The sequence below is a fragment of the Dama dama genome, chromosome 18, assembly GCF_033118175.1.
Source record: "Dama dama isolate Ldn47 chromosome 18, ASM3311817v1, whole genome shotgun sequence".
Lineage (NCBI taxonomy): Eukaryota > Metazoa > Chordata > Mammalia > Artiodactyla > Cervidae > Dama > Dama dama.
This window is the reverse complement of record NC_083698.1, coordinates 9,110,309-9,136,369: the sequence shown is the minus strand read 5'-3', so window position 1 is coordinate 9,136,369 and position 26,061 is coordinate 9,110,309. Positions and strand designations below refer to the sequence as shown.

Below are 26,061 nucleotides of genomic sequence, written 5' to 3'. Positions count from 1 at the left end.
ACTTTCCAATTCAATTTGATCTCAAATGTTCTGGGCAAAGTATCTGCTATTCTGTTGAAGATTCTATACTTGGTAAGCTTTAGATATCATTGTTTCCATTTGTTACAGTAATTTTGATCAAGATGCCAAATTTACATTCTTCTAAAAATTGAAAGTAGTTAAAAAAGGCAAATAAATAAATATAACCAAAGAAAAAAGATTAATTGGTTCTTCTTAAAGGAATTTGATCTCTACAGTGCCTTGCCTGCATAGCATTTTTTAAAAAAGAAACAAAGGAAGAAATAAAAGAAACTCAAGAGAAATCTATTGCTTAAAAAACTTTTCTTTTTCAAACAGATCTCTATTTTGACGATTTTAAAATCTTGGGAGACAAGTTCCTTTGTTGCCAGCTAAGGACAGATCTCCATCCAAAATAACTGATGAACTTGTCTTTCTGTTTATTTTTTTAATTCGAATATGCTACACTTTAGCAAAATAATTTAAAAAAAAAAATAAATAAATAAAATCTTGGGAGAATTAGCTCTTAGAAGAATTAAGTATTTAAAATGTTCTGAAAAAACAAGAGAAAAGTAAAAGTGCTTCAAAACAGCCATCTTTTAACTGTGAAAAGTTTCAGAAAGTACTCAGGACATTTCTTTCATTACCATGAGCTCGAAGTAAAGCTTCAGCAGTAAATAGTGGAGCCTGGAGCATGTCTGCTGTTTCCACAATAAGCATATCTTTCAATCTACGAAGATCCTGAGGTCTTAATCCTTCATATGGCTTTAAAAAGAAGAAAAACAAAATTAAATTGGCTATTATACCTTTAGGAAGTTCTGCAAATCTGTAAATAAATATATATGGTTATCATTTATTTAATCTTTCAGTTCTGGGTTGGCAATGAAGCTAAAAAGGCACTCACTGTATCTTCCACTACCACGAATTTCAAAACTACTTTATCACAAGTCTTTTTTTAAGTTGGAAAGTAGATGCCTGGTCTCATGAACCTCATCACTCTAAAACAAAGAATTATACTATAACGACAAGATCATCCTACTTGATAGTTTCAAAAATCTACATAATACTAAAAAACAAAGCATTAGAAATAAAAACCTACAATTTCACCACTGACCAATGGTCATGATTAACGCTCTCAAGTATTTTTATCCAGTCTTTTCTTTCTGCAAATCAGCTGTATGTGAATATGTATGTATTCACTTAGATACAGTTTTAATCACTGAACCACCAACATTTACACTTAGTAAGACTGAATTTGGAGAAAAGTGATTATGATATACTATTCAACTTACTCATAAATGCATTATCTCTGTTTATTCAAGTGTTTGTTAACACTCCATAAAGGTACTTTATCATTTCAGGTGTTTTTTTATTCTTCTGTATTCCTTTATCCTTTCCCCCCTTGCTTTTAACAGAAAATATATAAAGAATAAAATCACAAATGTCTCACTATTCATAAGTTTATAAATGCCAAAATAACCTGTGACATGTTTTCCTCATTTCATTTCCCTAATTTCCCCATCCTGCTTATGCAATCACTACCATGAACTTGATTTGTAGCTACTGTAATAATAAGGCATAACATTAGCAATATCACTAAGCAATTTGCCTTTATTTTTATTCAATATTGCATTTTTATTACTGATATAAATATCTACTTCAATCCTTTAAACAGATGTAACCAGCTTACTGCAGTAAGCACAGAACTAAAGGTAACAACTTAAAAAACAGCAGAAATTCTGAACTACTTATCAGAACTACAACCACTGAGGATGTCCTTTGGTGACATTTATCAAATATTCCAGAGAGTTCTGGAAACCCCAGAACAGATGCAGTTAGTAAATCCCATCTTTTACAGTTGATTTACAGATATTTTAAAATTAGATATTAACTTTATTTCTTGTTTTGCTTTATTAAATTATCATGGAAACCATTTCCTCAATTCTTACTCAACCCCATATGACAGGAACTCTATTCATCAAGGCTATTTCGCTCACTTGATACAAGTTTTCTAACCCTAACATGTCTTCTGGTAAGGATGCATATATAAGCAATGAGTGCATTCATGACCGGAAAGACTGACAGACTTGACTGCAAAAACACTGCCAAGATTTAAACATAAAAACTGTGTTGCTTTTAATACATAAGGAATCTGTGGCAATCAGTAAATTTAAAATATCGAAAGTCACAAAAACACAAACATCCTTAAGTATGTAAGCTCTTTACCTAGCAAAATGGCTAATGTTTGAAAACAAAAACCAAAAAACCCAACCACCACCCTCAATATTGCTAAGGTTGTAGTGAAATAGTCCTCTGATATACTGTGGGTAAAAATAGTAATTGGTATGTCATTTAAAAACTAAGCATCACATCCCATGAGTCTTTAAAATATTCATCTTTTGACTCAATAATCTTACTTACAGGAATTCATCCTAAGGTCTAATTGCAATGTGAACAGAACTGGTCATCTGCACTGTTACTTATAAAAGTGACAAAATTCAACTAACTCAAATGTACTTTAAGGGAGTTAAAGGACATCTACATGTTAAGAGTAGTCAGCAGTCACTCAAAATATTTCCTGTAAGTTTATAAATATCAAGAAATGTTAAGGAAAATAAAAAAGTACAGGATACAAAATGTCCAATATCATCACACTGATGAAAAATGGAAGGCAAAATGTTACAAGTATTATTTATAAGTGGTAGAACAATGAATATTTAAAATTTTTACTGTGCTTTTTATAAAGAGCATGTTTGGTTGAAAAAATTTAATTAAAAAAAATTAAAGAAAAGTCACTGGGGCTGTTAAAGAGCTTTAAACATTGGCAGAGCATGCACTCAGTCAGTCTGCAGTGTTACTCTTTTCATAAATGACGGTAAAGGCTTATACTGAACGCACCACAAGGCACGCTCTTTAATAGTCTACTATACCAATACATGCATTCAGCTATACTGCCATAATCTCTGCATATTACAGGTATCCTATGACCCTAACTAGAAAAAAAAATTAACCTAAACTTCGAATATAGTTTATTATTATATCCCTTTCTAGGGACTAACTAAAAAGAAATTAAAAAGGGAAATTTAATCCAAACTATCCTTTAAATAGTACCCCCAAATCATCATGTACAGCTTGCTTTTACACTAATTTATAAAATACAGCTTTTCACGCAGAAACTCACAAATCCCTTCACGATTAAATCTGAGTATTCATTCTGGCCTAGAAGTTATTCACTATATATAATACCGCTTCTAGAAAATGTGCTCTAAGTTCAGATTTGGGACTCCAGGTATTTTTCTTGGCTACTGATAATGAAAAACAACATTTCTTGATATTCCCAGTGGTGGCAGCTGTATATTTCCTGGTATTAATTCCTAAATGTTCCTCTTTAGAGTAGCCTTCATTCTACCTAACTTATGTTGAACAAAATAAAATTTGATTTTAGATATATTAAGAAAGGAATAATGTAAAGCAACCTGTATAGATTCCTTTTTTAAAAAAATACACAGCTTAAAACTTAAATAAGTAACAATGGAGGAAAAATAGTTCTTGAAGGAAAAAGACATACTGCGTACATGAACATGTAACATGATCACTCTGAATCTCTGCAATTGAACTAGGTTATGTGGAGCATTTTAATACATTGTTTAGTCCCAGGTCAGTTAGGAGTCCAATATGCTACTTGGGAAGAATGGGGAAATGCTCCAGAAAGAATGAAGAGGCTGGGCCAAAGCGGAAACCACGCTGAGTTGTGGGTGTGGTCTGGTGGGGAGAGTAAAGTCTGATTCTATAAATAATAATAACACATTGGAACCCAGGATGTTAGGGTCCATGAATCAAGGTGAATTGGCTGTTGTCAAGCAGATGGCAAGAGTGACCATTCACATCTCAGGAATCACTGAACTAATTAAAATGGGCGGGAATGGGAGAATTTAATTCAGATGACCATTATATCTACTACTGTGGGCAAGAATCCTTTAGAAGAAATGGAGTAGCTGTCATAGTCAACAAGAGAGTCTGAAATGCAGTACTTGGGTGCAATCTCAAAAACAACAGAATGATCTTGGTTCACTTCCAAGGCAAACCTTTCAGCATCAGAGTAATCCAAGTCTATTAGCTCCAAACACTAACACTGAAAAAGCTGAAATTGAATGGTTCTATGAAGACCTACAAGACATTCTAGAACTAACACTAAAAAAAGATGCCCTTTTCATCACAGGAGACTGTAATACAAAAGTAGGAAGTCAAGAGAAGCCTGGAGTAGTAGGCAAGTTTGGCTTTGGAGTACAAAATGAAGCAGGGCAAAGGCTGACAGAGTTTTGCCAAGAGAACGCACTGGTCATAGCAAACACCCTCTTCCAACAACACAAGAGAAGACTCTACCTATGGACATCACCAGATGGTCAATACCAAAATCTGACTGATTATATTTTTTGTAGCTAAAGATGGAGAAGCTCTACACAGTCAGCAAAAACAAGACCAGAAGCTGACTGTGACTCAGATCATGAACTCCTTATTGCAAAATTCAGACCTAAATTGAAGAAAGTAGGGAAACCACTAGACCATTCTGGTATGACCTAAATCAAATCCCTTATGATTATACACTCAAGGTGATGAATCAATTCAAGGAATTAGATCTGGTAGACAGAGTGCCTCAAGCACTATGGACGGATGTTCGTAACACTGTACAGGGGGTGGTGACTAAAACCATCTCCAAGAAAAAAGAAATGCAAGAAGGCAACATGGTTGTTTAAGGAGGTGTTAAAAACAGCTGAGAAAAGAAAAAAAGTGAAAGTCAAAGGAAAGAGGGAAAGATATACCCATCTGAAGGTAGAGTTCCAGAGAACAGCAAGGAGAGATAAGAAATCCTTCTTAGGTGAACAATGCAAAGAAATAGAGGAAAACAATAGACTGGGAAAGACTAGAGATCTCTTAAAAAAACTGGAGATACCAAGGGAACATTTCATGAAAAGACGAGCACAATGAAGGACAGAAACAGGAAGGACCTAACAGAGGCAGAAGAGACTAAGAAGAGATGGCAAGAATACACAGAAGGACTGTACAAAAAAGGCCTTAATGACCCACATAACCCTAGAGCCAGACACCTTGGAGTGCGAAGTCAGGTGGGCCTTAGGAAGCATCACTATGAACAAAGCTGGTGAATGTGATGGAATTTCTGCTGAGCTATTTCACATCCTAAAAGATAATGCTTTTAAAGTGCTGCACTCAATATGCCAGCAAATTTGGAAAACTCAACAGTGACCACAGAACTGGAAAAGGTCCGTTTTCATTCCAATCCCAAAGAAAGGCAATACCAAAGAATGTTCAAACTACCATAATATTGTACTCATTTCACATACTAGCAAGGTAATGCTCAAAATCCTTCATGCTCGGCTTAAACAGTATGTGAATCAAGAACTTCCAGATTTTCAAGCTGGATTTAGAAAAAGCAGAGGAATCAGAGATCAAATTGTCAACATTCACTGGATCATACAGAAAGCAAGGGAATTCCAAAAAAAATCCCATCGACTTCTGCTTCATTGACTTTGCTAAAGCCTTTGACTATGTGGATTACAACAAACTGGAAAATTCTTAAAGAGAAGGGAATACCAGATCACCTTACTTATCTCCTAAGAAACCTGTATAAAGGACAAGAAGCAACTGTTAGAACTAGACATGGAACAGCAGACTGGTTCAAAATTGGGAAAGGAGTATGTCAAGGCTGTATACTGTCACCCTGCTTACTTATAAGCAGAGTACATCATGTGAAACGCCAGGCTGGATGAATCACTAGCTGGAAACAAGATTGTTGGGAGAAATATCAATAACCTCATATATGCAGATGACACTAATGGCACAAAGTGAAGAGGAACTAAAGAGCTGCTTAATGAAGGTGCAAAAGAAGAGTGAAAAAGCTAGCTTAAAACTCAACATTCAAAAAAATAAACATCATAGCATCCAGTCCAATCACTTCAGGCAGAAAGATGGGAAAAAGTGGAAACAGTGACAGATTTTATTTTCTTGGGCTCCAAAATCAGTGCAGACAATGTCTGCTGTCATAAAATTAAAAGTTGCTTGCTCATTGGAAGAAAAGCTATGACAAACCTAAAGAGCGTATTAAAAAGCAGAGACATCACTTTGATGACAAAGCTCCGTATAGTCGAAGCTATGGTTTTTCCAGCAGTCATGTATGGAAGTGACAGCTGGACCATAAAGAAGGCTGAGCATCAAAGAACTAGTGCTTTCAAATTGTGGTGCTGGAGAAGATTCTTGAGAGTCCACTGGACAGCAGGGAGCTCAAACCAGACAATCCTAAAGGAAATCAGTCCTGAATATTCACTGGAAGGACTGATGCGGAAGCTCCAACACTTTGGCCACCTGATGTGTAGAGCCAACTCATTGGAAAAAACCTTGACGCTGGGAAAAGATTGAGGGCAGGAGGAAAAGGGGGTAACAGAGGATGAGATGGTTGGATGGCATCACTGACTCAATGACATGAGTTTAAGCAAACTCCGGGAGATAGTGAAGGACAGGGAACTGGCATGCTGCAGTCCATGGGGTCGCAAAGAGTTGGACACAACTTACTGACTCAAAAACAACAACATGAAAAAAAAACCAACAACAACAACATGGAGGCAGTATCCCTCTCTACCACAGGAAGGATTAAAATGAAGGCGCCTTTCTCTTTTCTGTTGCAAAGATAAACTGCTTCTATTTTCAGATTAATACAAACCATCAATAACCTTCAAAGTAGTCCAATACTGATATCAAGAAAGAAAAAGTAAACTACTTTAAAGACAAACAGGGAATAAAAGTGCCTCTTTTGCATCAGTGCATATTACTGCTACCAAAATACCACTGAAGAAAAGTGAAACAGTCCAACATATAAATTGTACCACTTTGATGCCATGTATAAAGTGACAGTATCTTCAAAAACTGTTTCAGAAGAGACTATGACAAAGGAGTTATTAAAGAAATATTTATTTTCCCCCACAACTAAAATAGCTTTCCCCTGATTATATAGGTGAAATAAATTCACTGTTAGAAAAAAATGAAAAAAAAAAAAAAAACAAAAAACAGGTATTTATTGACCAAGTATATTGGTAACTATTAAAATTTTAAAAGACACTCGGGGAAGAAGAGGATATTTCCAATTTCTCTCAGTATCAACCTCGCATTAGCTGACCCCTGAGCTTAGCCTGGCTCAGCGGTAAAGAATCTGCCTGCCAATGTGGGTGACAGGACACTCAGGTTCTATCCTGGGTTGGTAAGTTCCTCTGGAGAAGGGAATGGCTACCCATTGCAGTGTTCTTGACTGGACAATCCCATGGACAGAGGAGCCTGGCGGGCTGTAGTCCATGGGGTTGCAAGGAGTCAGACATGACTGAGCACACAGCACAGAGCTTACTTAGCCTGAGAAAGAGTGGGGAAAGAATAGGCAGAGAAAGACTCAGGGCTCTCAGAGGAAAGCAGCTACCCACTCCTAAGTGTGGTAGCCAGCCAAGGCAATGGCCAACCATACTGGTTCCCTGTCAGAAAAGGAGCTTCAAGCCTTCCTGAGTTATAGGCTGGGAGGGGAGAGGGATGGGTGGGTTCTTGAGATGGCTTTCACAGTACTGTATTGCTCAGTTTTTCCTTCCCTTATCTAGCTACAGTCACACAATCTTCTCTCACAGAGCCTGACTCTTACTAGAGTCTTTGTTCTTTCTTTGGGGGGTTGGATAAATTAAGTACCCCCATTCCCAGCTATCACTCTAATTATATCACCTTGTTTTTATTTCTTCAAACCAGTTACAACTCTCAGATATTATGTTCATTTATTTTTTAATCTTACTTGTGAGCATCTCTCGACCTTTGCTAGAGTATAAGCTTCTAGAGGGCAGGAGATCTTCGTTCCTCACTGTATCCCTAATTTCTGTTAAAACAGTGTCTGGTAAAGTAGTCACTCAAAATTTTGTCAATGATGGGGTGAAGAAGACTGCCCATTTACAGACTAATCACCTGGAGGAAAGAACTAAATTAAAATGTGTTAGGACTTCCCTGGTGGTCCAGCAGTTAAGGCCTTGCCTCCCAATGCAGGGGGTGCGGGTTCAGTCCCTGGTCAGGTCGCTAAGATCCCATGTGGCTCGTGGCCAAAGTACCAAAACATAAAACAGAAGCAATATGGTAACAAATTCAGTAAAAACTTTAAAAACAGTCCACATTAAAAAAAAAAAAAATCTTTAAAGTAATCTTTAACTAAAGAAAACACGATAGGTAAAACAATATAAATCTTTTAATTTTAAGAAACTTTTTTTGGCCATATGGAGAGGTAGGAGCTTACAAACTGTCAGAAATTCATGGGAAATTAAAAAACCGACAATAGAGTAATTTTTCTAAACACAAACAAATAATAGTTATATAAGTCCTATCAGAACCAAGTTAGCACTGAATAAACATTGAGAAATCAATCACTTTTAGAGGAAAAAATTTACTGTGTATTACAATAACTTCTTTATTTAAGTATTATCTATGGATGTCCACTGTACAAGCAGTGCTTTCAGACGTGGAAAATATTCTGCTGAATAAGAAAGTTATGATTCTGGCACTCACAGAGTTGACAATCTAATAAAAGAGAAAGGGGGTAAACAAGTAAACAAATACATAAAATAATTAAAGCATGTGATAAAAATAAACAGGGTACTATGATAAAGAGTAATGGAAGGAGAGGGGCCTACTTCAGAAGAATGGTCTAAGACTGCCTCTTTGAAGATCGGATATAGTCAAGAGAAAACTTGGGAGATGATTTCAGACATAAGGAATAGTAAGTGCAAAAAGCCTTAGTGTAGTCTAAGTACCATAGCATGCCAGGAAAAGTCATTTAAGATAAGGTTGGAAAGGTAAATAGCGGCAAGACCATATAAATTCTTATGTCTGAGCAAACAGTTTGGATTTTATTCTAAATGCCATGAAAATCACTAAATGGTTAAGTGATATGATCTAATTTAAGTTTAATAATGTCACTCTGGCTACTGTGCACAAAACGGATTCTAAGGGGACTAGAACAGAAGGCAGGAAACCAGTGAGGAAACCACTATAGCAGTTCAGATGAAGAGTGAAGGTGGAAAGGACGACTGAGGGAGGGAGGAGTAGAGAACCAGAGAAGTAAATGGATTTAGGTTATATTTTTGGAAGTAAATTGACAGACCTTCCAGACTGTTTGGATGTGATGAACTGAAAATGTTGCCACATTTATGCTTGAGTGGGTGGAAGTAATGTTTACCGATACAAGAAGACTTAAAGGAAAGCCAGGAAGCAAAGTCACTGCAGCCCAGGGAAGAAGTGTCTCACCAGGGCGCTCGGGGCTGGTGCACTGGGATGACCCAGAGGGATGGGAGGGGGGTTCAGGATGGGGACACATGAACACCCGTGGCTGATTCATGTCAACATACGGCAAAACCCACTACAATAGTGTAAAGTAATTGGCCTCCAATTAAAATAAATAAAGTAAACAAAGGAAAAAAAAAAGAAGTGTCTCACTAAGAAGGGAGTGGTTACTTGCGTCAAGCAGTGCTGCAGAATTCAGGTGAGATGAGGAGAGAAAAGCATCAAGTAAGAGGAGGAGAGAAAAGGATTTGGCAAGATGGTGACTCTTAATGTCTATGTCAGTGCAGTTCCATCAGAGTAGAAGGGAAGAAAGTTACCCTGCAAAGGGCTGGAGAGTGAAGGGAAGGTGAGGAAGTCAGTATGTACAGACGACTCTTTAAATTTCATTTTTCTCATATGAAGATCAGAGATATGGGGCTATAACTGAAGGGGGACAGAGACAGGAAGAGTGGTTAATGGAGAAGTTGTTTTGTATTTTAAGATGGGCGTAATCCAAGCATGTTTGTTGAGAAGAGCAATCCAGACAGGCAGAGACTAAGGAATAAGAGGGCTGGAGTCTTGGAGTCAGCATCTCTCTATATAATTAAACATATATATGGGGCTTCTCTCATAGCTCAGTTGGTAAAGAATCCACCTGCAATGCAGGAGACTCCGGTTCAATTCCTGGGTCAGGAAGATCCCCTGGAAAAGGGATAGGCTACCGACTCCAGTATTCTGGCCTGGGTCACAAAGAGTCAGACATGACTGAGTGACTTTCACACACACACACAAATGTACATATGTCAAAGGACAGGTTTTCTGGATGTTTTTCATACTCATGACTTTTTTAGATGTATTTTCATACTTATGGCTATACAGATGACAGAACGTATAGCATACTGGAAAGAAGACCACATAAACTGGCTTTTAAAGAAGAAAAAAAAAATTTAGTACAATATTTGCACAATCTCTTTCATTAAAAAAACTTACCTCTCGTTTATCTAAAGCAGCATATTCAGCTTCTATTTCTTCAGCTTCAGGATCTCGTGAGAAAACCATCTGAGATTCTAGATTGAGGGCCAAATCTTTGTGGTGTTGCTTTTCAGCACAATCACAAGGAGTATCTTTATTCTCATTCTCAGCAAACAGGTCTCCTCCATGTTTTACTAAAAGCTAAAAAAGATTTTTTCAAAAAACTTGCACCTATAGATTTAAATGACAAGTTATTCCATGCTACATATTAAAACTTTTTAATATAATAAAAGAAGCATGACAAAAAATCAATAATATGTAATAATATGAATTGACAGTAAAAGTTAGATACCAGTGGCTTCTGATTTTAAGATAAGCAATTATTGTTAGTCGGTGTTAAGATGACTTCCTTTGGTTAAAAACAACAAACCTGTTTCTTAAATTTTATAAAGAAATTCTTGAACATTCTGTCCAATCCAAAGTTTTACTTAAAAATGAATAATTTTATAGCTATTCAATGCTTTAAATTTTATACATTTCTACAAATCTTTCTTAAACAAGAAGGACATAACCACTAACACCTGATGTCCTGGCAAGGCAGACAAAAATTTTCATTTGTATCATTCATCATCCAGTTAAACACTGAAATGAAATTAGGTTGAGCAAATCACTGAAGCAAAACTGTTTCCAATATTACTCAAAATACGCAATGGGAATAGCAGCTCACAGCCAAGGTGAGAAGATACTCTATCAAATCTCTTGATATTTAAAGAAAGGATTTCACCCAAAGAAATCCCACTTGTAAAAATGCATGAAAGAGTAACAATGTGTTTACTACTGAGGTTTCTGCTGATTTTGTAGAAGCTTAATACACTGTTACTAAGGGCTGTAGGTTCAAGGTTCCCCATTACACCTGCAGAGGCACTGGGAAGGACACAAATACCATGAGGGCCATAATCCAGGACACCCCAGGACAGCCTAACAATCAGTCACAGAGCCGATTCTTTTACAGAATTCACTCACCACCATATAACACAGTAACAGACACCACCTATTGTTTTCTAAGTGCCAAGCACTATGCTGATTTAATGTTAACAACCCCAAGTAGCAGGGATACTATGATGCTTCAGAAGAGTTAAATAACTTGACCAAAATTACCCAACTAATAAGCAGCAGAACTGGGATTCAGACACAAGTCTGACCAAGTTCTTAATGACACTGTACTGACACAAAGAACAGGCTGATCACAAACATTAGAGAAATCACATGTATCCTGGGCCTATCGTAAAGTTCTGGCCAGATCTCATTTATGATCTAAACATGCATACTTTTTAGTGATTTTCTTTGTTTAAGGGAGTTAATCAAAATGGTAGCTTCTTTTCATTTTCTTCCAAATTTTATCTCCTCTCCCTCCAACAAACACAGATCTTCCTATAAAATTCCTTTATTGCTTCTGCAATTCTCATGGTTCCTCTACAGTCATCCCAAGAGGCCCTGACAAAATAAGGGACCTACACCAATGCCAGGCCTGGAAGCCACTGACAAGCCTAGAAGACATGACTCTGGCTTCTTGCTCTAGGCCAAGGGTATTCCTCAGAGCTAAGATGGTTTACAACATTTTTTAAGTTGTAAAAACAAGCAAACAAATCAAGAAGAATATGAAACACAGACTTGTGGTCTCAAAGCTTAAAATAGTTACACATTACATCTGGCTTTTTTTTTTTTTTTTTAACATCTGGCCCTTTAAAAGAAAAAAAACATGTGAAGCATAAGTCTCAGCAGTCACTGTTACCATCTGGAACCCTTCAGTCTAAATGCGGTCTGGGGACCAGTGGTATCACTGGGGGTTTGTTAGAAATGCTGAATCTCAGTGTTACCACCCAAGCCCCTCCCCTCCAGACCTCTAAATCAGAATCTGATTCTAATCTCAAGGAGCTTCTTAGGCACATGAAAGTCTGACAAGCACTGACCCTACACCCTGGCCTAAGTGACATGGAGACTGGCACCTTTATATCACCTATTCTACTTAATACTGGGAAGGAGCAAGCCCACAGGCTTACCATACCAACTGCAGGGTCTGTTACTGTTTTCAGCCGTTCAGCTTCACAGGTTATCCAACACAAAACTTGCTTCTGACTGCTACAGAACTAAGAGCTGACTTTGTTCTCTGGTTCTTTATTCAGAGCAGTAGGAAATGATTTCTAAAAAGCACACTGGGATAGCTTTCAAAGCCATGATTTGATTTATGTCCAAAATAGATACTACCACAGAAAACATTCCAAATATTAGCAAACAAGATAAATCATATTTAACTTAATTATCCCAGTCTTTAGCAAAAGCAAAGACAACAAAATTTAAGAGGCTGTGCCATTCCAAAATATTGGTGAGAGGAACCTTCCAGTCTGCATTCCATGGGGTTAAAAAAAAAAAAAACGTGTATGGAGAGGGAATGTGTGAGAAGTCATTGTTGAGAGTCACTTTTGACAATTTTCAGAAGTTGAGATTTCTTACCTTGACTGGTGATCTGTCTTCGAAAGCAGTCCCAAAATGAGTCTGATGGGAGTGGGGTGAGAGGTCCCAAAAACCTGTATCTCATTGCTGGAGAGACACCCATAATGGGTGATGGAAGGGAAGGTTCGTGTTTGCAGTGTGTCCATTTGTCTTGGCAAGGAAATCAATGTATATGCTACTTTTGGCAGAGAAGCTAACTAGCTAATAGCAGTGCTGCCTGACAATGGAGGAGGGATTTTTTAAGAAGTGTTTCAGCATACTGACCTTTGGGGCCTAAGGTCGAAACACCAGTAAAAAGAAGATGTCAAGACACGGTAAACTTCTGCTACATGAGTTAGTCGCTCAGTCGTATTCGACTCTTTGCAACCCCATGATCTGTAGCCCACCAGGCTCCTCTGTCCATGGAATTTTCCAGGCAAGAATACTGGAGTGGGTTGCCATTCCCTTCTCCAGGGGATCTTCTCAACACAAGAGATCAAACCTGGGTCTCCCACATTGCAGGTGGACTCCTTAATGTCTGAGCCACCATTTTCTGCGTAAAGTCAGATGTTTTGCTTTTGCATAATAGGGAGTTACACCTGGTTTTGAAGAGGCAGTTTTTAAATGCTTCAACCAAAGCATCCAAGTATCATTTTCTTCACTCTCAAGCAAGGAGAACTGAATATTTCATATATATATATTTTTAGCCTGTCTCACATACTTGGTGGTATATACAATTTTCTACCTTAAAAGGAACATCCAATTATCACCATCTCAGCACATCTGTTTATCGACGTTGTCTTCCTTTCTATTCATAATCCCACAGGAAGAGGGGAAGAACAGCTGCGAGTTGATGACAAATCCCTTTCCACCCCTTTGATCCTTCACCTAAATGGCTGGTGACTCTGCATAAGTCATTTAACTTCTGTAAGTCTCAGTTTACACAGGTCCATTTGTAAAATGAGGCTTACATTATCTTGAGGAAAAAATGTAAAAAGAAAGATGATTCTTAAGAGTCTGTTCTCGTTGTAAAATCACCGTTTCCTAATCTGTCTCCTCGATGACCCTGAGCACTCCATTACTCCCATCCTTCAGTCTCTGACTCCACTGGCTCCTGGCAGAGGAGCCCTTATCTTAATTCTGTTAGTCCTCTAATGACTTCCTTAATACTTTCTCAGCCACATTTCTGAAATCAGTGACTGACACTCACTGTCTCTACATTTCCTCAGCAAATTACTCAATTTCTCCCAGCAATCTAACTTCTACTCTGCCCACTTCACTCTAATATTATTCCTGAAAGTCATTAATACCTCTCAAAGCCAGGAGCCTTTCTCAGTCTTCTATTTCCTTGCCCTTTCTGAAGCATGTCAAATGACTGACTGCTTCCTCTCCTTGAAATTCTTCTCTTGGCATCCTCGACACTGGATTATTTTGGTTCTCTTCTCTTTTTTGTTTTTTTGTTGTAGGCCACTTCTTGTTCTCATTCCCTTTAAACACAGACATTCTCCAAGTTAATGCTGTGACTTTAATTCTGTAATTTTATCTATAATCTAAAGTCCTGTCCTTGGATTTGTCATCTATACTTTATCTTGCTTTTAGTTATCAACTCTATGGAGATAACATTTAATTCTAAATCTATATTCATTACCCCCAGTTAGTTCTAATTTTTAACAGCCTGAATATCATTTCATGTGGATAATCTAAGGCCTCAATCTTCTTCTAAATGACAATTCAAGATATTCGCCTTTCCTTCTAACCAATTCCGTCACCTCATCTCACTTTTAATTTTTTTCTTTATACTATTTAAGTACAGTTCACATACAACACCTGAACTCACTTTTTAGATGTATGTCAATTGCTAGCAGGCTTCAAAGTGAACTAGGTTCAAAATCATGCTCAGTTTACTTAAAAATAAAGTTAATTTGCTTTACTCTAATTATAGATATGACAGCAGATTGTTATACAAAATGTAGAAAAATCAAAGTGAGAAAACTATATTATCCAAAGATAGCTCACCATTGTTAATATTAATATTTTAAAGTCTTCATCATCTTTAACCTTTGTCTTACTTTCTTGTATCAACTGACCAAGTCACCAAAATGCATTTGTCTCATTCTTTCCATTTCTAATACCACCACACATATCCAGGCTCTTTATCAGTTCACAGTAGAATCAATGCAATAATATCCTAACTCCTATCACTCCTTCTAGTATATTGGTTTTCAACCTTGGCTGTACACTGGAATCATCTGGAGAAGTTTTATTACAGGGGGCCCACGCTCAGAAATCCAATTTTATTGGTTTGAGATATGGTCTACAGAATGGGATTTTGTGTGCAGACATGGTTACAACCACTGTTCCAACACAAAGGTTTCCAAATTGTTTAAGAATCACTTGGGTAGTCTGATAGTTATAACAGGGTGACCTGGAATGGAGACTAAGTATATGCACATTTTACAGATGATTTCATTGTAGGTCCCACAGATTACTGCTCTAAGATAAGGCTTCTCAAACTTTAATGTGAATGTGGATGACTTTAGGGTTCCTGTTAAACTACAGATTCAGAATCATGTGATCTGAGATGAGACCTGAGATGCTGCATCCCCAACAATACGGAAACTGATGCCACAGTCTGAGGAACAGTGTCTGGGTAGCAAGGCTTTAAGAACCACTCCTTGAGAAGTACCCCCTTTCAAATAAAATCTATTCTACATTACAACCATTAGGCTAATCTTACTATATTTGCTTTCATAATCGCACCAATCAAAAAAATTAAATGGCTCAATTTTCTATAAATAAATTTCAAATTCTTGGCATTAGCACTTAGGATTTTCTACTTACTATGGCTTCTATCTTCATTTTAAATCATCTGTCTTATCAAACCTCTGCAAGATATTTCAATTTGCATATGTTTGAGATATAGAACAGTCCTTCTCAAACTGCAACATGCAAATGAATAACCAATGAAACTTGCTTAAAGTATTCCTGGAGTCTACCCCAGAGATTCCTATTTGGTATCTGGAGGTCTGGCGGGCACAAGAATTTGTATTTACAACAAAAGTTACTGATGCTACAGGTCTGAGGACCACATTTTGAGTAGCCTCCTCCAAATACTTAAACTGAAGTCTTATCCACTCAAATATTACTACTATCCAAAACATTTTCTAGGATTAGGAAAATTAAAATGATCTTTCTTCCCTTCAATGCCTGTAACAATATTTTGGATGCAATAATGAAATCATAACTATCTTGATTAAAAATTAGGAAACCGAGGCCCAGACAGGCATAGTTACTCCCAGTTGCTAAGCTGGGACCATAATTTCCTTATTCTTTTTTACAGTTTTAAAACTCCAGGTGCTAAAAACACAATATAATTAAGTAAAACTTTTCAGTATAACTTGTGAATGATTTTTATGGCTTTTCAAAGAAGTGTGAAATGCTCTGACAGCTGCTGACTGTCATAGAGGCCCTGTGGCTATAAAGGGGAAGTGGGACTTACCAGCTTTGGTTTCCTAGTGACCTTTATTTGATCTGACAATAAGTAGCAACACTTAAAGCTTTGAATAAGCAGGTAGGACAAAGGTGCATAGGAAATATCTAAAGATAATACTCATTTTAAAAAACGCTTTTCACAAAGAGTTGAAGCACTATCAAACACAACAGCCACCTCTGTCACATCAACCATTTCTTGAATCATTATGACAGGTGAAGCACCAATATAAATGAGGCTTAATGACTGGGCGTGCTCTAGGCAAGTCGGCCAAGGGGAGAAAAATCACGAATTAGGCCTTGCTAACAGATCTATGCTGGCCAAAAAGCAATAGTGAGAACCCTGGATCAAACAACTGACTGGTTCAGGATTAAGAAAGGAGTATGACAAGGCTGTCCACTGTCACCTTGTTTATTTAACTTACACGCAGAGCATGTCATGAGAAATGTCAGGCTGGATGATTTATAAGCTGGAATCAAAATTGCCAGGAGAAATATCAACAACCTCAGATATGAGGATGATACCACTCTAATGGCAGAAAACAAAGAGGAACTAAGGAACCTGTTGATGAGGGTGAAGGAGGAGTGAAAAACCAGTTTAAAAATCAGTATTTAAAAAACTAAGATCATGGCATCTGGCCCCATCACCTCATGGCAAATAGAAAGGGAAAAGGTGGAAGCAGTGATAGATTTCTTCTTCTTGGGCTCTAAAGTCACTGCAGCCATGAAATCAGAAGACAACTGCTTCTTGGCAGGAAAGCTATGACAAACCTAGACAGTGTGTTAAAAAGCAAAGACATCACTTTGCCGACAAAGGTCCATACAGTCAAGACTATGGTCTTTCCAGTAGCCACGTACAGTTGTGAGAGCTGGACCATAAAGGCAGAGTGCCAAAGAATTGAGGCTTTCAAACTGTGGTGCTGGAGAAGACTCTTGAGAGTTCCCTGGACAGCAAGGAGATCAACCCTGAATATTCACTGGAAGGACTGATGCTGAAGCTCCAATACTTTGGTTACCTAGTGCGAAGAGTCAAGTCACTGGAAAAGACCCTGATGCTGGGAAAGACTGAAGGCAGAAGGAGAACAGGGTGACAGAGGATGAGTTGGTTGGATGCCATCACCGATGCAATGGACATGAACTTGGGCAAAGCCCGGGAGATGGTGAGGGACAGGGAAGCCTGGGGTGCTGCAGTCCATGGGGTCACAGAGTCTGACACCACTTGGTGACTGAACAACAACAACAGACCTAACCCGTCATTCCTCTCCAAAGTCTATCTCTATTCCAAAGGAGAAAATAAAAAACTCAGCAACTAAGGAAAACATGTGTTATTTATAGTATAAAATTCTTCTAAGATTTGTATTTTTTAAGTTACTTATCCCATCATTCCTCTCCAAAGTCTATCTCTATTCCAAAGGAGAAAATAAAAAACTCAGCAACTAAGGAAAACATGTGTTATTTATAGTATAAAATTCTTCTAAGACTTGTATTTTTTAAGTTACTTATTTATTCATTTATGTTTGGCCGTGCTGGATCTCTGCTGCTGTGTGGGCTTTTCCCCAGCTGCAGTGAGCAGGGGCCCCTCTTCACAGAGGTGTGCAGGCTTCTCACTGTGGTGGCTTCTCTTGCAGCGGAGCACGGGCTCCAGAGCACAGGCTCAGTAGTTGTGACACGTGGGCGAAGCTGCTCTGTGGCATGTGGGATCTTCCCAGATCAGAGACTGAACCCCTTTCTCCTTCATTGGCAGGCAGATTCTTTACCACTGAGACACCAGGGAAGCCCGAAGATTTAAATTTTAATGGAGTTCCATTTTTGCATGCTAGGCATCCATTACTTAGTATTTTTAAAGTTCTTTATATACTTAAAGTGTACAGGAGTTGCTACATATTGATAATTTTACATATTTAAAATAAGCTTCTATAGTAGGGCATCCTCTTCGTTTTCCTCTCCCAATCTTTGCATAATGCAGGGATCCACTGCAAACTTGTGGGCCAAATCTAGCCTACTGTCTGTTCCTATACAGCCTGCAAACTAAACTTTGTACATTTTTAAATGGTTGAAAACAATCATAAGATTATTTCACGATATGTGAAAATTGTAAGAAATTCAAGTAGGAATGCCCATAAACAAAGCACTACTGGAACACTGCCATGCTCATTTACATACTCTATGGCTGCTTTCACCATACTGCGGCATGGTTGAGCAGGTGTCTAAAGGAGTTACCATCTGGGGATTTACCTGTTGGCCCAGTGGGTAAAAATCCACCTGCCAATGCAGGGAACATGGACTTGATCCCTGGTCGGAGAAGATTCTACATGCCTTGCAGTAACTGAGCCCACGAGCTGCAATAAGGTCTACCTTCTGAAGCCCACTGTGCTCTCGGGCCTGCGTGCCGCAACTACTGAAGCCTATGTGCCCTAGAGCCCGCATACTGCAACCTCTGAGGCTGTGTGCCTTAGAGCCTGCACCCCACAACTTCCGAGCCTGTGTGCCGCAACTACTGAAGCCTGGGTGCCCTAGAGCCTGCATACCGCAACCTCTGAGGCTGTGTGCCTTAGAGCCTGCACCCCACAACTTCCGAGCCTGTGTGCCGCAACTACTGAAGCCTGTGTGCCCTAGAGCCCGCATACTGCAACCTCTGAGGCTGTGTGCCTTAGAGCCTGCACCCCACAACTTCCGAGCCTGTGTGCCGCAACTACTGAAGCCTGGGTGCCCTAGAGCCCGCATACTGCAACCTCTGAGGCTGTGTGCCTTAGAGCCTGCACACCACAACTTCTGAGCCTGTGTGCCGCAACTACTGAAGCCTGGGTGCCCTAGAGCCCGCATACTGCAACCTCTGAGGCTGTGTGCCTTAGAGCCTGCACACCACAACTTCTGAGCCTGTGTGCCGCAACTACTGAAGCCTGGGTGCCCTAGAGCCTGCACACCGCAACCTCTGAGGCTGTGTGCCTTAGAGCCTGCACCCCACAACTTCCGAGCCTGTGTGCCGCAACTACTGAAGCCTGGGTGCCCTAGAGCCCGCATACCGCAACCTCTGAGGCTGTGTGCCTTAGAGCCTGCACACCACAACTTCCGAGCCTGTGTGCCGCAACTACTGAAGCCTGTGTGCCCTAGAGCCCGCATACCGCAACCTCTGAGGCTGTGTGCCTTAGAGCCTGCACCCCACAACTTCCGAGCCTGTGTGCCGCAACTACTGAAGCCTGTGTGCTCTAGAGCCTGCACACCGCAACTTCTGAGGCTGTGTGCCTTAGAGCCTGCACCCCACAACTTCTGAGCCTGTGTGCCGCAACTACTGAAGCCTGTGTGCCCTAGAGCCCGCATACTGCAACCTCTGAGGCTGCGTGCTGCAACTACTGAACATTCGTCTAGAGCCTGTGCTCCCCCTCAAGAAGCCCATGCACCATAATGAACAGTAACCCCAGCTCGCCTCAACTATAGAAAGACCCCACGTGGCAATGAAGCCCTAGCAAAGCCAAAAATAAATAAAATTATAAAAAAATTTTTTAAATTAAATATACACTACCTGGGCTTTCACAGAAAAATGTTTGCTTACCCTTGGAATGATTCTTTGAAATATGAAAAAATTAGAATGAAAGGGACTTTAATTTGCATTAATAAATGTTCAACATATAAGCATTTCTAATTTTCAAACAACTGCAGTCTACTCTTGTGTTAGTTTTATCTCATAAATAATCTGAATGATTAGTCAAACTTCAAATTTTCCTACTTAAGGAAAAAGTAGGATTTGATATAAGCATAAATAAGCATCTGTTGTTAGAAGGTGCCCAGTAGAGATAAAAAGAAGAGGCTGGCCAAAATAGGCAAGGAAGAACTATATTCTGCAAACTAGTGGCATGAGTTTGACACACACACAAAAAATAAAACAAAAACATTGCCAAGATAATTCCAGGTATTAAACGTAGATATGGTGGTAATGATAGCATCATTAATAGGAACAAGGCAGTCCATAAAAGGACCTAGTGGATAGAGAAGCTTGAGTAGTTTTGGAAACACTGAATTTGAGAGACCGCTGGAAAGTCCATATGAGGAAATCAGCTAGGCAGTAATACAGCATGAGAAACTTCAGGGTGAGCTCTCCATATACATGTATGTGCGTGTGTGTATGTGCGTGTGTGTGTGTGTGTGTGTGTATATAGATAGATCGGTATATCTGTATCTTATATTTAGCCACTGATGCCTTCACACATGCAAGTTTCTAAAAAGACTATGATTAAGAGGTTTCTTATGTTCTGTGTATGTACATGTGTGTGCCCCTTTAGCTTACTACAGAACATAATTATTACAGAGAGAAGGGGACGTTATAAACATTTTATTTAAATGGTTCAAAATAATGAGCCACAAGAATCTATGTGTTTAAATGCACATACGAAATTGCCCAATGTTGACTTTATCAACTCTGTCCTTAAATAAACACAGAAAAAAACATCTTCAATAGTTAGAAAAGACCTATTTCCATAGACATTTATAAATAAATCCTTAAGAGTTAAAAAAAAATAGTTTGGCCTTAACCATGGAATAAAATAATCAATTTAACCTTAAAAGCCAGACATTAAAAATGGGATATATTTTACTACAATCACAGATTAACAGAAAAATTAGTGCTAAAGCGTTCTTTTGAGATAACTGTGATAGTTACCTCTTGGATGGTTGGACAGTTTCCTCTTCTTCGATAATCTCAAAGAAGCCGAGTGACTGAAGGTCTACAAATAGTCACTGTGAGGACCAGGACTAGGCACCAGTGCTCTTTCCACCACACTGTGATAGCTTGATGGGAACACTGACAAGCATCTGATAACACGCTTTCCCTCAACCCAGACCCTCTGTATCACTCTCGGAGACCGGGAAGACCTCACACAGAGACTGCTAAGGGCTAACACCCTAAGACGCACAGTTACACAGTAGGCTATGCATGGCAACGTATTTGTGTTTAATTAACAGTAAACATTATCAAAAGTCATTTAAGACCTGAGGCTGGGTAAATATACAGTCAAGTATATAAAACAGATTTAAAATAGCTTTATATGGGTAAAAGGACATGCTAAAATCTGTTGATGACAACTAGAATAAATGCAATGAAGGTATTTATAGGGTTCTATTTATGGTTTTTACATTAAGTCAAAGAGCTCTTTTGAATACAGAAAAATGAAAATAGCTATTAAATGGTGTGATTTGAATAATATCATATACTGAAAGATCAAACAGTAAAACATACACATTCACACCAAGCAAATCATCAGGCTTGTCAGTCAGAATAAACCTGGCATTAATTTTCTCCACTGAATAAAAAGTGATATACAAACACATAAATGTGTTGGCAAAAATACTACATTCACTTTTTGAAAACAATTTAATAAGCCCATCACTGTAAACTTACTTCAAAATCAACAACTACTACAGCAATGCTTATAGAGAATTTTTGGAAGCAAGATACAAAGCAGCAATTTAAGAGCAATATTATTACTATCAAGAATAAGCTATTTTCTACCCTAGCTCACTTGAAAATTATTAATATGATGCTGATGCAGTCCTGTCAACAAGTCACTATAGCAGTGATTCATTCATAAGAGGTGGGTGTAGAACAATATATAAAAAAACTTGTGTAAAAGCCTCAGGAATTCTGTCAATAGCCTCCTTCCATGCTAAATCCTAGGACATCCTTCTACCACAGAGAGAATCAATGTTAGAAAGTAAAGCTTAAGATTAGTTTTAAGTTAATGACCGTCACTGGACTTCCCTCATAGCTCAGTTGGTAAAGAATCTGCCTGCAATGCAGGAGACCCTGGTTCGATTCCTGGGTTGGGAAGATCCCCTGGAGAAGGAAATGGCAACCCCCTTCAGTGTTCTTGCCTGGAGAATCCTATGGGCAGAGGAGCCTGGCAGGCTACAGTCCTTGGAGTTGCAAGAGTTGGATACGACTTAGCAACTAAACCAACCAACGAAATGACCGTCACTTACTAAGTAGTGGGCAAAGGTGACACAATTCCAAGAGCTGAAATGACTAAGATTCTAAAAGATCAGTAAGTATCACAAACAAGAGCAAAAAACACAAGATCAGATCAGAAGGCTTTCAGAAGTTGAAAACAACTGACACTTCAGATACACTAAAGAAGTCATATAAATGGCCATAATCTTTTAACATGAGTAAGAAAATGGAGAACTTTCATGGTTTTTTGTATATTTACCAATTTAGAAGTATAAGTTTATACACATGAATAACATTAAGGAAATACTAAATTTTCAGATATATATTTTAATCTTATTAGCATATATTTAATCTGGAAAACTATTTTTCTAATCAAGTCCTACATTTCTGGTAAATGGATACTCTGATTCAATTTATAATGCTCCCCACTGAAACTTAAATATATTTACGCAAAAGAACTTCTAAGAGTTATGTATGGATTGACATGTGCATAGCTGAGAGACTATAGCTGTATAGCAGCGAGGACAGTATAAAGAACAATGATTTCTTAGCTTGGTTAAGACCTTATACTATATGGCTGATTTTATCTAGCCTGTTGTTGGATATTTATATATATAAATATACATATATAAACATATATATATATGAAAAACATAGATGGAAAAATTAAAATACAAGGTATTCAGGTACTTCGGCGCAAATTACACAGAAAAAACCTAGCACATTTTAATATACACATTTTTTAAAGCCCAAATAAATATATTAATTAATATTTATCCCTTGCTGCTGCTTCTTGTTTAGTCAATAAGTTGTGTCCAACTCTGCAACCCCATGGATTATAGCCTGTCAGACTATAGCTTCTTTTATTCATGGGATTTCCCAGGCAAGAATACCAGAGTGCGTTTCCCAATCCTTCTCCAGGGCATCTTCCTGCCTGGGGATCGAACCCAGGTCTCCTTCATTGCAGGCGGATTCTTTTACTGCTGAGCCACCTGGGAAGCTCATATGCTTAGGGAACTGATCAATTCTAGATAATATAGGTAAACGTCCCACTTGTCAAGATTTGCCATATGTATACATTCTATAAACTGGCGTCTAAAATCAGTGACAAGTGAAACTTTTGATATCAAAAGTATTACTCTCAATAAGATAGTGTTTGTATGACGACTGCTATCTTCAGGGATATTAATCAATCTTAAATTGCTTCTGATTTCATTTTATTTCTGAGGATGAATGTTTGTGGGTTTGTTTTCCCTAAAAGAAGAGCTCCTAATTCTTTTAGAACCACAAGAGACAGAAATGACTAGTCAAATTAACTAAGTAAAACAAATACTGATTATTACACATTACCAAGACACAGATTTTACCATGCAGAATGCTAAAACAAACAAACACACCAAAGTTTTACCTCTACACAGGTTTTCATCCCTGAGGCAGCAGCATAGTGCAGGGGTGTGTTCTTTTTGTTATCAACAGCATCAATAGCTGCTCTCTCATATTCGCCTTGGTCAAGTTTTGCTCCTTTCCATCTTAAAATCATCTGTAGACAATCTGCTCTTCTAAAATCATCTTCTGCAGGGCGTGCTAAGCGAGGATGAAGGGCTCCTTCTGAGATCATAATTTGAGGTCCCATACACAACAAATGCATAGATGTTTCATTGTGCACATTCCGTTTATTTGGATTTCCATCTCTACCAAAAAGAAAGGTCCTAAAATGGTAAAGAATGAAAATCAGGTTTTTCCTACCTGCAAATAATACACAGGAGATACATTTAAAGCTCTACTTCTAAGCTGCTAATCCAGTTTCTACTGAAGCACTGTTTCACAATAGGTTGAATGACTAATTTTTTTTTTTTTTTGCTTGTGCTGGGTCTTTGCTGCTGTGTGGGCTTTTCTCTAGTTGCAGAGTGAGGGCTCCTCTCTAATAGCGGTGCACAGGCTTCTCACTGCAGTGGCTTCTCCTGCATGAGGGCCTCAGGAGTTGCGGCACATGGGCTCAGTAGTTGCAGCTCCCACACTCTAGATTATGGGCTCAGCAGCTGTGGTACACGGGCTTAGTTGTTCTTTGGCATGTGGGATCTTCCCAGATCAGGGATCAAACCCGTGTCTTCTGCATTAGGAGGTGGATTCTTTACCACTGAGCCACCAGGGAAGCCCCACTAATTCTTAAAATTGTAAAAAGAAACTTCATTCTAGAACACTACTACTAAAAAACCAAAGTTGACTATCATCACTGTATTTGCTAATAAAACAGAAAAAGGCACAGGAAGAAAAAAGAAAGGTAAGAAAAGGAAAATGAAAGAGAAGGGAAAAGGGAAAGGAGGAAGAAGGAAAGGAACCAAAGGGCCACATAACGGACTGCTGCTGCTGCTGCTGCTAAGTCACTTTAGTCATGTCCAATTCTGTGTGACCCCACCGACGGTAGCCCACCAGGCTCCCCGTCCCTGGGATTCTCCAGGCAAGAACAATGGAGTGGGTTGCCACTTCCTTCTCCAATGCGTGAAAGTGAAAAGTGAAAGTGAAGTCGCTCAGTCGTGTCCGACTCTTTGCAACCCCATGGACCGCAGCCTACCAGGCTCCTCCGTCCACGAGATTTTCCAGGCAAGACTACTGGAGTGGGTCGCCACTGCCTTCTCTGCAAAATGCACTAGTATATCAATTAACATAAATGTCTTAGGTACATTATTAAACATATCCCAGTGATTTATTTTTTTTGTTACTGCTCTGCTATATTCTATTTCTCTTGAGTACATATTTACTTAAGAAGGATGCTGACAATATAGGAGAAGCAAGCAATGCCTAAGTCTGGAAGTAAATGTTAAATCTAGGAAAAATTTATCTGAGTTTTCCATAGCCTTTGAAAGAATAAGGCATATATTTATACAATGTAATACCTTCTTAAGGCAGTAAGCTAGGTGAGTTCTGGAAGACCACGATCTAATTTCAAGGTGGTAGACCTTACCAATGATTATAGATGAGCTGCCTTAACTTCTGCCAGATCCAGATCTGAGCTGTGCCTAGCATCCACTACATCTTTTGGGCTAGGCTCAGTGGATTAACATTTGAGCCAGTTCAGTGGCCATAATGGGAAATGTGTTGGATAAAACCTAGTATAATTCAGTCAGCCTGCACTAAAAAACACAAATATACTATGAAATGGGCATATAGTCCCATATCCAAAGATGAGTCAATTTACTATGGAGGGCTGGTATCACTTGCATTCCTATGTCTAAGGGCAGAAGAGCAATGGGAAGGGAGCAGAAGAGTCAAACACTTAAATCCTAGTTACAATTCAGTTAAAATCTGAATTGTTTTTAGGTTAGTTTTAGCTTAGAACAAGAAAAAACAAAGACAAAACCCTGACCAGAAAGGAACTAGGATGAGCTCTTCAACTTGAATGAATGAGCCAAGCTAGAAAGCTCTTATGAGGAAAATGGCTGAGTAAGACGTCCTAAGGTGGTTTCCAGATTTTTAGAACTCTGGATATCTCCTGCTTTTATCATTCAAGATTCTAGACAGCTCAGCAATACAGCCCTTCAAAACTAGCCTATTAGGCTTCTAGGGTCCACATTGATTTGAGTCATCCTGAAAGTAAAACATGAAGTCTCTGAAGCAGGAACAAATGAAATATTATAGTAACTAGTCCCTCATACCCCAACTCCTACCACTGGGGTGATGCAATCTGAGCCAGATCAGACATCATACAGTACATGCACTGGGGTCTGCACTGCAGGGCAATGTGACCAGCAGGCTAGTATCTCCACCCCAAAGAGGTCTATGTCCTAATCCCCGGGACCTGTGAATATGTTACCTTAGACAGTAAAAGG

At 38.6% G+C, this 26,061-nt stretch overlaps 1 protein-coding gene across 6 annotated transcripts in view; it reads right to left on the bottom strand.

Annotated features, from left to right (window-relative positions):
- The window catches only part of ANKIB1 (ankyrin repeat and IBR domain containing 1), a 151,137-nt gene that overhangs the window by 52,504 nt on the left and 72,572 nt on the right, over window positions 1–26,061 (bottom strand). For 5 of the 6 annotated variants that reach the window (XM_061164872.1, XM_061164871.1, XM_061164873.1 and 2 more), the window contains 3 exons: window positions 23,643–23,943; window positions 10,333–10,515; window positions 645–762 (listed from right to left, as the gene is read on the bottom strand). In XM_061164872.1, the coding sequence (XP_061020855.1) occupies window positions 645–762; window positions 10,333–10,515; window positions 23,643–23,943 (602 nt within the window). The remainder of the gene's footprint in view (window positions 1–644; window positions 763–10,332; window positions 10,516–23,642; window positions 23,944–26,061) is intronic. The other variant, XM_061164876.1, reaches the window with a different exon arrangement.